Source organism: Mustela putorius, unplaced genomic scaffold (genome assembly GCF_011764305.1).
Source record: "Mustela putorius furo isolate JIRA1106 unplaced genomic scaffold, ASM1176430v1.1 tig00000135_pilon_pilon_pilon, whole genome shotgun sequence".
NCBI lineage: Eukaryota > Metazoa > Chordata > Mammalia > Carnivora > Mustelidae > Mustela > Mustela putorius.
Window position 1 is genome coordinate 1,692,745 of NW_025421292.1, and position 12,581 is coordinate 1,705,325.

Consider the following 12,581-nt stretch of genomic DNA (forward strand, 5'->3'; position numbering starts at 1 on the left):
TCTCTGTCAAATAAATAAAAAAAAACAAAAAACTCTCCATCTGAAACAGATACTCATCCATATCCCCATACTTTGCTCCAGCCCCAGAGACCCTGCAGGAGACATGACATTAATTGACAGTTGAGATTCAGACATCAGTAAACCAGCTAACGTGCTGGGATCTGCAAAGATGGTTGCAGGTACCCCTGAAAAAATATGGGGGGAATAAAGTAAAAATAAAGTAAAAAAAAAAAAAGGTAAAGATAAAGTTAAATAAATAAATAAATAGAATTAAGAAAACTTAAGGTGGAGGACTAGTGGATGGGGTACAGTATGACGTAGTAGGAAAGAAGACATGAAGTCACTAAAGGCTTAACTTTACTATGGGAAACTCCTGCAAAACAGGACAATGGATCTTTTCTGCTGTCTGGAGGAGGAGAGGAAACCTGGGGGTCAGAGTCCAGAAGTGGTCAGAATTCTGGGTAAAACAAAAGGGGGTGAACTAAGGAGATTCACAGCAGGATGGAGAAAGTGAGATGAATAGTTCCAAGTAAATCAACCCCATGGCCCATGGTGACACCAACCATCCTTGTGTCCTCAACCCCATGCTGTAGGCTAGGGAAGTACCCGGGCAGAGCAAACACTCTCTAAGCCCGACAGGCTCAGGAGCTGCAATAACTACATCCACATTACAGGTCCAAGGTATGTGCTCCTAGGGAACTGAAGATACAGAGACTGAGGAAAGGCCCGGGAGTCACAGAGAAGGCACCAGAAATGTCTAATACACATAGGTATTTTTTGGTCCTTGGAATTACTTAGAAAGGATGCTCTGTAGGGAGGAGTCTCAGAGAAAACCAGGGCCTATAGACCATCCAGTGTGGGGATTAAATTGTCACCATACATCAATTTTCAGCATTTATTGAGTACTTTCTATGTATGAGGCCCTTCGCAGGTGCGAAGTGCGAGTAGGATCACAGACAGGCAGGGATTGGAGGGGTCTTTGGGGACATCGATCATTGGTGTTGAGGGGCACAGACATTCAGAGGCACTGGAGCTTTAAAGTAGATCTGTTGCTGGGCATTCCCCTATATCCTCTTCTGTCTCATAAGGGTTGTCACCTGCAATACAACAAACACAGTGGGGTTACAACTCCCTATTTAACTTTGCATACTCAATACCTAAAGACCAGGTTTTTAGGTCCCCCTGGGCCCCAAAGAAGGCCTCTGGGATATTGGTGATGTTCTATTCCCTGACCTAGGTACTAGTTACATGGGTGTTAGTTGATAATCACTGGCTGTACATTAATGTTTTATATATTCCTTACGTATATCTGCTCATTCACAGTAAAAGGGTTTAAAAAGAGAGCCAAAGAAGGATATTAGTAATTTGAGGCAAAAAAAAAAAAAAAAAAGGAACCAATGAATCAAGCAGAAATATTGAGTTTTAATAATGGTTGGAATAAAGGATATTTAGATGAAACAACTAGTGGGACTTCTGCAACTGAATAATAATTAATAAACAAGAGGTCAGACTGAAAAATGCTCTCAAGGGGCAGTGTGAAAGTTTAAACAAGAGGAAACATAAAAGAAAAACTGTGAGACATGGAGGATCAATGCGGACATCCTGACGTCTTGTTAACCAACCCCCCACTAGGAAGTGGGGGAAATAGTAAAAGGAGATGAAATGTCTGGAAAAAAGAATAGATTTCTAGGCTTTATAGAAAGATGAAATAACTTAGTTTGACATGGTACATTGATGAAAAATAGAGTTTTTAAAAAACATGTCTCCTTAAAAAGCACATATTTAATACATTATAAGAAAACTGTAAGAACTTCAAAGACAAAAAAATTCTCAAAAAAACCATTCTCAACACTTGCAGAGTGAGCAGTTCCACTGATAAAAGAACAAGAGCAGATCGATCTGGAAAAGAATTAATAAACATCACTCCTATCAAGAGCAGCACTTAATGGGATGTCACTTGCATAGAACTGAAGAAAAATAACTTTCAATCCCAAAATATATACCCACAACACACAGTCATTTTAATATATGAATACTTTCAAACATTTCAACCTTAGATGCTTTGCTATTTAAAAAAAAAACTTTTAAAATACTTTTTAGATAAATTTTAAAAGACTTTATTTATTTGACACACTTTAAAAATACTTTTTATAATTTTTTAAAGAGATTTTATGTTTATCTGAGACACACACACACACACACACACAACACAGAAAGAGAGAGATCACAAGTGTGAGGAGATGCAGAGGGAGAAGCAGGCTCCCTGTTGGGATGGGAGCCCAATGTGGGACTCAATCCCAGGACCCTGGGATCATGACCTGAGCTGAAGGCAGATGCTTAACTGACTGAGCCACCAAGGTTCCCCTAAAATACTTTTTTAAAAAGCACCCCCCCAAAAAGAGAAACACATCTAAGAGAAGTGTGGAAAATAAGAAAGATCAAATAATTTTAAAAAGTTATTGTTCTCTTAAAAAGCAGAGGCTAAATTTTTTTTAAAGTAAGAAAAATGTGGCATGCCTGGGTGGCTCAGTCAGTTAAGTGCTGGCCTTGGGTGGGGATCATGGTCCTAGTGTCCTGGGACTAAGTCCCACATCAGGCTCCTTGCTCAGCAGGGAGCCTGCTTCTCCCTTTGCCTGCTACTCCCCCTGCTTGTGCACTCTCTCTCACTCACAAATAAATAAAATCTTTTTTAAAAAAGAAAAATGTATTTAAAATGAACGAAAACTAAAAATGTGATTAATATTAACACAAAAGAAATCCTAGGTAGTGATAATAGGGAGAAACGAAAAACACTGCAAAGTGCTTGTCTCCTTTGTGGGGCAGGAAGAATAAAGGGATTTATCAGTGTTCTAATTGATGTAATTAGAGCATTAAAATAAACCATTTCATGAGTACATTTAGAAAATACAACTTTTTTAGTAACAGAATTTGGCCTAGCCTTTAGGAAAGAGAGATGAGAAAAATGAACAAGAAAAAGTATATTAAATAAAACATTTTAATAATATGATAGTAAATTTTTAACTTAATAGTAATTGCAATTAATTGAATGAGCTAACCAACCAATTAAAAAGAAGAGCCTCTCAAATTGTACCTTCTACATAGTCTAACAAAGTCAGACAGAATACATGAATACTGAAGGTCAAAACCAAATAATGGAAAAAGACACTTCAGGCAGATAAACAAAGATAACTGATATAACAAATCACACATCTGCCAAAAGAGAATTAAAGACAAGTGGAAAAAACTAGAGCAAGAAACTGCAATGAATATGAACATATATTTCCCTGAAAATAAAACCTCAAAATACAAGAGCAACAAATGACAGAAATATGTGGAGGAAGACTCTAAATATTAAAACTCTTCAAATTAAACTGCAGATTTTAACATATCCTCAAAAACTAAGCGCAGAAGCAAAAAGAAAGTAAACAAAGATATAAAGATCTAAATAATACAAATAAAAACAAAGATCTAAATAATACAAGTAAAAGGTTCAAATAACTACATAGAGATTTCTACAACCAACAACATGCACATGGTTTTCAAGCTCACGTGGCACATCTATGAAAACAACATGCATTAAGCCACAAAGAAAACCTCAGTGTGTTAAAATGAATATCAGATTATGAATATGTTCTTTGGCTATAATGCAACTGAATTCTAAACTGATGAAAAAGAATAAACAAATGAACTCCATATACCCCAAACATACAATTAAATAATGCTAGGAATAAAAATCTAAATGATGGAACACTCAGTACTCAGTGACAACCTGTATATCAAAAGTAGTGCCTAGAAGGAAATGTCTAGCTTTTAAACAAATGTATTAAGAAAGGAAGCCTAAAAACAAATGTGATAGTCATTTCCATTAAGAGAATGGGAAAGTAGAAAAAGAGCAAAAGAAAAAAATGTAAATAATAAAGACAGTGAATTAGAATTCAGTGAACTAGAGAACAAAAAGTAGGGAAGATAAACAAAATCAAAGTTTGATTCAGTGATAGACTCATCTGGCAAAACCGTTAAGGAAAATGTAGGAGATTCAGAATGAAAAGGAGAAACAACTATATACACAGACATTTTTAAATGAAAAAAAGTTTGTTATGATCAACTCTATTGCAATAAATCTGAAAATTTAGATTAGATGGATACACTTCTAGAAAGATAAAAAGGTCAAAACTACGGGGAGTAGTAGAAACCTGAAATAGAGTCAGGAGCATCAAAGACACCGGCTTGGAAAGCAAAGAACACCTTCCCAACAGAGCCTGTCCTAACGTGGCAGCTAGGATATTTCAAAAACAAATCGTTCCTCTCTTGTACATGTCATTCTAGAACACAGAAAAGAACAAAAGCTTTCCAAATCATCTTATGAGGCCAATGCACCTTTATTTTTAAAGCCAGCTAAGGATAGTACAAGAGTAGAAAATTATGGATTAATGTCAGCCATGTCACTGAGTCCAACAATGTATTACAAGCATGATTCATTTCCACCAAATAAGATTTGTACTAGGACAGTGTAAGTGCATGACTATTCGTTTTTTTATTGAAATGTCAGTGCCTGCCTGACGTTAAGCTTCTGATTGCCAAGGCATCCATCTCAAAGATATCCATCTAAAGGAAACATATTGCCTGATACACAACTAGATAAAGAATAAAGAGTCGGGCTGCACCCCCTTGCCCTGCCCCCATGAAGTTCCCCTTTTAGAAAGTCTTGGGTGACCTAGATAACAAACTGCTTGAGTGACCCTGCTTTTCCCTTCTTGCGCTTTAACTCCAGTTCTTACTTTTTAAATTCACCAATAAAGCGTGACCCTGTGAAATCTGAGGAACCCCTTCCTCAACCCCAATTATGGCAGATCCCCAGATCTCTCCCACCCCCTACAACTTCACTGTGTGACTCTGATCAGGCCACGTACCCTCCAGGACTTGTGAGAAATAAATCAATATATCTTGTTTTTCTCAAAGGTCCCTGATGGCTGTTGCTGAGGAGTGTCCTGCAGTCATAAGAACCATAAGGGCCTGTCTGAGAAATGCCTGTAGGGATTCTCCCCAGGTGAGTTCTCCAGGCATTCTTAGCTGGTCACATCACCATGGAGAGGCTGAGACCACACAAAACACCTAGCTAGGAATGCATTGAAATCTCAATGTCAGAAAATCAATAATATGATAAAAAAAAATTAGTAAACCAGAAAAAAGAACATTTGTATTAATTTCAACTGAATTCAACTCAATAACTGCATAAACAATTTGATCAATTTTACCATATGGCAAAGCTTATTTACCAAAAATCTATAGCATATATATTTATGGAGAAATTAAATGCATTCCCTTTGAGATTATGCAAAAGGTAGGATGTCCTTTAATAATTACACATGTTTAACACAGTATTAGAGGTTCATAGACATCACTATGACAACAGAAGAAAATCAAGGTTATGAAGATTGTCAGGGAGCAATAAAATGACTGCAGAAGACCTATATAATCTACATATTGGATAAAACTGAGCTTCTGGAGTCCCAAGGGCTGAGTTCAAATCCAGACTCTGTACCTTTCAAACTGGGTGATTTTGGACAGGCTCCTTCACCCCCTTCATGTCTGCTTCCCCTCTGTATGATGGGGAAATAATGGTACCAACTTCCAGACATAAGTAACTGAATACATAAGAAGCATATAGAATAGGGCCTGTTAAGTAGTAAGCAACTCAGCCAACGGTCTTATCATTGTATTGTTTTCCTCTAGCCGGTGATTCGGAAATAACAAAGTGCTCAAAGAATGCCTGTTGAAGTGCTTCTCCTTCTCATCCACCACCCCACCCCCGACACTGGACTGCCTCCTCTTTTGCACTGTGTCCCTGGTACCAGCTCTGGAAAACTCACAGGAGCCCCTGCACCCAGGGATGCTGTCAGGCTGCCTGGTCTTCAGGACAATGATGCCAGTGATGATGCCCGCCATGCCTACCACCAGACCCAGGACACAGACCACAGTCTCCTTCGTCTTGGGCACCTGGATCAGCTCCTGGGCCTCTGGGGCACAAAGGAAAGACAGAGTTAGAAGGCACGGAAAGCAGCAGCTGGCTCAGGTGTAGGAGTATGAAGAGTTAGAAACTGTGAGATCACCAGTGAAGTTTGGATAAAGTGACAATAAGACACATGAGATTAAGGAAAGAAGGTGCTGCAGAGAGATGGATCCTGGAAATAAAGATGGTGTCAGGACAGCGCTGGTAAAGGGACAGAGCTCCGTACCCCAGTGCTGAAGGAGCGGCTGGTCCAGGCCCCAGTGCTCCACCTTGCAGTCATAGACATCTTCAGCCGTGGGAAGGAAGGTTAAGTAGTGGAACTTGTGGAATCTAAATTCTGTGCTGGGCAGGAAGATGGTCTCAGCTATACCTTCAGTGACCATCTGCCCATTGCGCAGCCATGTGACATTGAGCACAGGTGGGAAGAACTTGTCCACATGACAGATGAGAGTATTTGGTTGTCCCAGCTCCACAGGCTCCTTGGGAAACACGGTCACCTCAGGTGGCTCTGAGAAGAGACAGAACCTGGTAAGTCTGCTGCCTTTGCCTGAATCTCAAAGGTCTCTACCAACATAACCCCTATAGACTCCAGGTTAGAGGCCACCTCTCTCATGCCAATCCTTTGTCCATCGCCCCCACACCAACTCCCAGATCAAAGTCATAGCTTCTCATGTTCCTAACTGGCCTCCCCCAGCTCAACCTGTTCTTGAATAAGAAGAAAATGAGGGGTGCTTGGGTGGCTCAGTGGGTTAAATCCTCTGCCTTCAGCTCAGGTCATGATCCAAGGATCCTGGGATCGAGCCCCACGTTGGGCTCTCTGCTCAGCGGGGAGCCTGGTTTCCCCTCTCTGCCTGCCCCTCTGTATACTTGTGATCCCTGTCTGTCAAATAAATAAATAAAATCTTTTTAAAAAGAAGAATAAATGATTCTTTTGATGACCTAAGGACCCAGATTTGTGGGCTTAATATTGTTCATTCAATGAGGAGAGTTTCATTCATGAGTGGATATCTGAGTCTCCCATTCTCTATGTAGCAGAGGATAAAGCATGGAGAGGCTGCAGTTGGGTGGTAGAGATATGAGCAAGAGCAAGCAGTACCATTTGTGGCCCTGGTGTGGTTGGACCGTTGGATCAGGCTGTTCAAGTTCTTCTTTGCCATGACAATGTCAGCAATACCCCTCCAAGCATCAAAGTCAAAGGCATGAATAAAATCTGGGAGATGCCAGACAGTCTCCTTCTTATCCAGGTCCACATAGAACTGCTCATCCCCATCAAACTCAAACATGTACTCCCCAGAGGGTCTGTGTGTCTGGACGAACTCAGCATACACTGACATATGGACCCCTGCTTGAAGAAGAAGGGAGATTGGAGAACAGGTGATTATGTAGAAGAGGAAACAGAACATAGGAAGCAAACAGTAATAACATGAAAGAATAACACAGAAAATGAGAAATGAAAAATGAAAAAAAAAAAAAAGAAATGGGAAGAAGCAATGAGAGAAATGACTGAGAATTTAGGTTGTTTCCCTTGTTCCTGAAAACTTAAGCATCCATCACTCCAGTACAGTAACAGTCACACTGAACACAATAAAAAATAATATCTATGGAGGACTTACTATGTGTTCGATTTATTTTTTACATCTTCACACCTCCACATAAAGCATTCATTTGCATGTTAAGGACCTGCCCACAAAGGTTAAGTAACTAGCCCAGGGTAGCACAGCTCCTGGTAGAGTCAAGATTGAATCATCTCCTCACCCACATGCACAATTATCTCAGAATCCTTGTTAGACCAGACGTATAAAATTAGTGATAAAGCCACAGAATGGGTAGGGGGAGGGGGAGAGTGGAATAAAAATCCATCAGAATGGAGATTTTTTTTAATTGTGAAGGAAATAAAAAGGTGTCCAGAGTCTTGGTGTCATTTATAGACTTCCAGTTACTTTTTTAGCTTTAGAATAAAAATGGTAGATTATGGAATTTTGTCCACAACAACTTCATTTAAGGCAAATTAAATTTTAAAGTGTTACGTTCACACAACATTCACAAATTTTCTTGCTGACTTTATGCTGTTAAAGGTAATTTCCCCTGGAAAAAAAGATTGTTGGATTTGAAACACCTATGGGACAGCATCTTCGTTTTACCTGATGTGTAAGAAGCAGCAAAGGTTTGAACAGCAGTGTCCCAATGAAGTACTGGATATTATTTATGTAAGAAAGAGCTTTAAAAACAACCACAGCAGCAACAATGCCCTTTCAGAAACTTCTAACTACTTTGTAACTGCATGACTTAACCTGGTGATAAAAGCAGTTATTAAAAGTCTACCTTTTCCAGAAAGGAAGGAAGGAAGGAAGGAAGGAAAGGAGAGAGAGGGGGAGGGATGGAAGGAGGAAGGGAGATTAGCAAAAGAAAAAAATCTATTAATATTACAATGAAACAATGAAAATGAAAGAGTTTGGGGCTGAGAAAAAGAAAGGAACCAAGAGGAAGTGACACTCCGGGGCTCACTGGTCCAACTCCTGATTGAAAGATTTCGCCCGGGGGTGCCTGGGTGGCTCAGAGGGTTAAGCCTCTGCTTTCAGCACAGGTCATGATCTCAGGGTCCTGTGATCGAGCCCTGCATCTGGCTCTCTGCTCAGCGGGAAGACTGCTTCCTCCTCCTCTCTCTCTCTGCCTGCCTCTCTGCCTACTTGTGATCTCTGTCTGTCAAATAAATGAATAGAATCTTAAAAAGAAAAAAAGAAAGAAAGAAAGATTTCGCCCTGCAGCTCCAACACGAGGAGAACTTATCCTCTCCCTGGACACTTCTAGTGACAGGATTCACTGTCTCACAAAAATGCTTGGGGAAAATCACTCACCTAGAGAAAAGATGAAAGAAAAAGAAAAAAGAAAAAGTACAGACGTGGCTATTATATGGACATAATTTGTTCACCTTAGGATATCTCATTTTTATTGTTTTTGCAAATTTTTAAAACTGGCCTGTGCACTGTGAAGCAAATTACACTCTTACAGATGTTCGTTTGCATTCAGTCAAAAAAGCCTTCATTGTGAACGTTCATTCTCCAGGCGCTTAAGGATATAACTCAGAAGACACGGTCCTTGTCCTCAAGCTACTTGAAATCCAAAGAATGAGAGAGACAAAGAAAGGACAGTTAGTATATATGTGGTTTCATCACTGCTGTGTTATCACAAGGTATATGCAGATGGTACTTGGGAGCAAAAGGAGAGCATTGGAATGAGATTGAAGTAAACTTCCTAGAGATGGTCTCTATGTGAGATAGCAAAGCAGAAATAGAAGGAAGTGGCATCTCTCACGGGAGACATAGGAGCAGAAAGGCATGGGACTTCATGGAGGACTCAGAGCCCTTGGATATGACTGAAGCTCAAAGGTTGTGGAAGGGCTGCACTAGGACCTGCCTTGTATGCTAATTGCAGATGTTTGAATTTGATCCACAGCCCCAGGGAGATCACTGAAGGATCTTAATCAAGACTGTAACGATAAGATTTCTACTTGAAGGTGACAGCTCTAGGGAAGATGGATTGGAAGAAGCTCGTTTGTAAGTGAGACCGGCAGGACTCTTCAGAAAACAAGTGGAAAGTGATGAGGGTGTAGATGGGACAACAGCATGGGGTAAGGAGAAGGGAGGACGGGTTTGAATGGCACTGGAGAGACGAGAAGCCACAGGAATCATTAAGTGCCATGGTGGAAGAAGGAATGTGAAGTGGAGTCCAGAATACCTGGGCGATGTGGAGAATTATGGCATCGGTGACAGGAAAAGTAATGAAGGAGAAGGAAGTGAGAGAAGATAAAATGTTCTTTTGGGGACATAATGAGTTTGAATTTCTGGGAGACAAAGTGGAGTTAGTTTGAGGGTGGTTGAAATAATGGATGGATCTCAAGCTAGACTGGGCTAGAGATGTACACTAGGCGTCCTCATTGTAGATGAAGTTATAAGCTTGGATTGAGTCACCCAAGAAAGGTACAAAGTCATCATAACAGGGTCAGAGTGTGTGGTCCTGCATCCTGACAAACATGGACATTTAGAAAAGGTTGCTGGGACCACCTGAGCAGCTCAGTCAGAAGAACATGTGACTCTTGATCTCCAGGTCGTGAGTTTGAGCCCCACGTTGGGTGTAAGGATCACTTAAATAAACTTTTCCTTAAGGCTGAAAGGGAGAGGACTAATGAGTAGGAAGAACAAGGAGGAAGTGTGCTCCTCAAAGACAAAGAACAAGGGAAAGATTCCAGAAAGGAGGAAGTGGTCACATTGCAAATATTACTAGTGACACAGGTAAGATATACAGAGAAGTGACCAGTGGTTTTGGTTGTAAGGATGCCACTCTCACAGCATCAGAGATGTGAGGAGACAAAAGGGAGAATGCAGGGGACTGAGAACTGAATGAAGCAGGAGAAAGCAAAAACAAGCACTGCAGACTCCAATTACAAGAAGTTTACTTCTGGACATCAAGAGCGACAGAGAGAGATGCTCTCCAGAGGATGAAGGGCCACGGCCCTCACTTATTGGCACTGTGACATGGGGTTCCCGAGACATCCCTTAGATCTCAGCCTTTTCATTTCTAGAATGAGAGAAATAAATGCCCTCCTGAAAAAACTGTTGTGAAAATGAAATGAGATCTAGCACTTGGCCAGTGTTCAATAAACACTGCTTCTTAGTGTTGTCAGAAAGACAAAAAGCAGAAGACTTCACACAAGAGAAAAAGAGGGAAGAGGAAAAATGGGAGAGATAAAAGCACCTATGGGCTACAGGTCTCCTTATAGTCCCCACCCTCTCTGGCCCACCAGAGCACTCACCCCTGACGGCTCCAGTTCCATGGGGGCTCAGCAGGGCAGCCAGGGCGATGGCTCCCAGGATCATGACTTGGGACCGGCTCCTTATGTCTTCAAGGTTTATCTGCAGTGGACCCTGTGAGGTAGACAGTGAGGAGAGACTGAGGCAGATCAGGGTAGGGAGGAGCTCTGAGTCCAGGACTTACTTCCTTATCTGGTGGAGGGAGAAGGGGTGGAGGTGAAACTGCTCAAGGGGGCTCAGCCAACTCAGAAAATGTCAGAATGGGCATCTCTGTTTGGGAGAGAAAATGATAGAACCACTGGGAGTGGATGTGGGAAAGTGTCAGGATCAATGTGACCCAGAAAGTCCCAACCTATGAGGGATTTGGGAATAAGAGGGAAAAAACTACAATAGAGACATCATAACTATCTTCCTCCTGTTCTGGCGGCTCCGGTTAGGTGAGGCATGCAACTCTTAATCAAAGAGTTGTGAGTTCAAGCCCCATGTTATGTGTGGATCCTACTTAAAACAAGAAGATCAAATTATCTTCCTCTTGAGATTGTTTTGAAATAGGTTGTAGAAGTTGGTTTTGTATTTTTTATGGTTAGTGACCTTTGTGAATGGATAACTATTCAAAACTTCATGTTGATTCATTTTTTAAATTAAGTTCAATTAGCCAACACATAGGTACATTTTTAGTTTTTGATGTAGTGTTCAGTGATTCATTAGTTGCGTAAAACACCCAGTGTTCACCACATCACATGCCCTCTTTAATGCCCATCACCCGGTTACCCCATCCCCGCACCCCAGCCCCTTCTGCAACCCTGAGTTTGTTTCCCAGAGTCCAGACTTTCTCATGGTTTGTCTCCCTCTCTGATTTCTTCCCATTCAGTTTTCCTTCCCTTCCCTTATGGTCCTCTGTGCTATTTCTTATACTCCACATATGAGTGAAACCATATATTTGTCTTTCTCTGCATCAATTCCTTTTTTTTTTTTAAGACTTATTTATTTGAGAGAGAGCAGGAGTTGGGAGGTGGGGAAGAGGGAGAGAAACTCAAGCCAACCCCCTCTGTGCGCAGAGCCTGACTTGAGGCTCAATTTCACAACCCTGAGATCATGACCTGAGCCCAAATCAAGAGTCAGACCCTTAACTAACTGAGCCACCCAGGCATCCCTTCATGTTAATTCTCAGTATTATATAGGAATTCATCTGTTATCAAATGATACTATATTTATCATTTTATACCTTTGATAATTTTACAGGAATTCTTTGATGTTTCCAGGGAGATAAACAGAAGGCAAAAAATGCCTAATTGTTTCATTTCTAATTATTACTCTTTTATTTCTTCTTATACAGAATTTGGTGATATAAGGCACCTTTATTTATATCTCACTGTTTTTCGTCAAATATTTTTTTAGTAGGCTCCATGCCCAACATGGGGTTTGAACTCATGACCCTGAGATCAAGAGTCTCATGTCCTATTGACTGAGCCAGCCAGGCACCTTTAAATCTTAATGTTAAGGACAATTTCCCTAATCATTTCACATTAAGTCTAATGGTAGATATTTTGCTGATATGCTGTGTTTTTTTTTTAAAGATTTTATTTATTTATTTGACAGAGAGATGGAGAGCACAAGTAAGCAGAGCAGCAGGCAGAGGGAGAGAGAGAGAAGCAGGCTCTCTGCTGAGCTGGGAGACTGATGCGGGGCTCAACCCCAGGACCCTTGAATCATGACCTGAGCTGAAGGCACTTAACCAACTGAGCCACCCAGGCACCGCATGA

The 12,581-nt window shown here is 40.8% G+C and overlaps 1 protein-coding gene across 1 annotated transcript; it reads right to left on the reverse strand.

Annotated features, from left to right (window-relative positions):
• Positions 1 to 892: 892 nt before the first annotated feature.
• Positions 893 to 10,930, reverse strand: LOC101678035 (RLA class II histocompatibility antigen, DP alpha-1 chain). Its single transcript, XM_045074859.1, has 5 exons — positions 10,821 to 10,930; positions 7,107 to 7,352; positions 6,237 to 6,518; positions 5,871 to 6,017; positions 893 to 1,097 (listed from the first exon to the last, which is right to left on the reverse strand). Exons 1-5 carry the CDS (start codon positions 10,882 to 10,884, stop codon positions 1,036 to 1,038), a joined length of 801 nt encoding a protein of 266 aa, XP_044930794.1. The 5' UTR covers positions 10,885 to 10,930; the 3' UTR covers positions 893 to 1,035.
• Between the last annotated feature and the right edge of the window lie 1,651 nt (positions 10,931 to 12,581).

What these genes read in the sequence shown, in the direction of transcription:
- LOC101678035 (XM_045074859.1), bottom strand. Translation starts at nt 10,884, where the DNA reads ATGATCCTGGGAGCCATCGCCCTGGCTGCCCTGCTGAGCCCCCATGGA. An exon ending in CCACACCAGGGCCACAAATG is followed by an intron (nt 6,519 to 7,106) that starts GTACTGCTTGCT and finishes GTCTCTTCTCAG; the next exon opens with AGCCACCTGAGGTGACCGTG. An exon ending in CCCTGGGTGCAGGGGCTCCT is followed by an intron (nt 1,098 to 5,870) that starts GTGAGTTTTCCA and finishes GTTGTATTGCAG; the next exon opens with GTGACAACCCTTATGAGACA.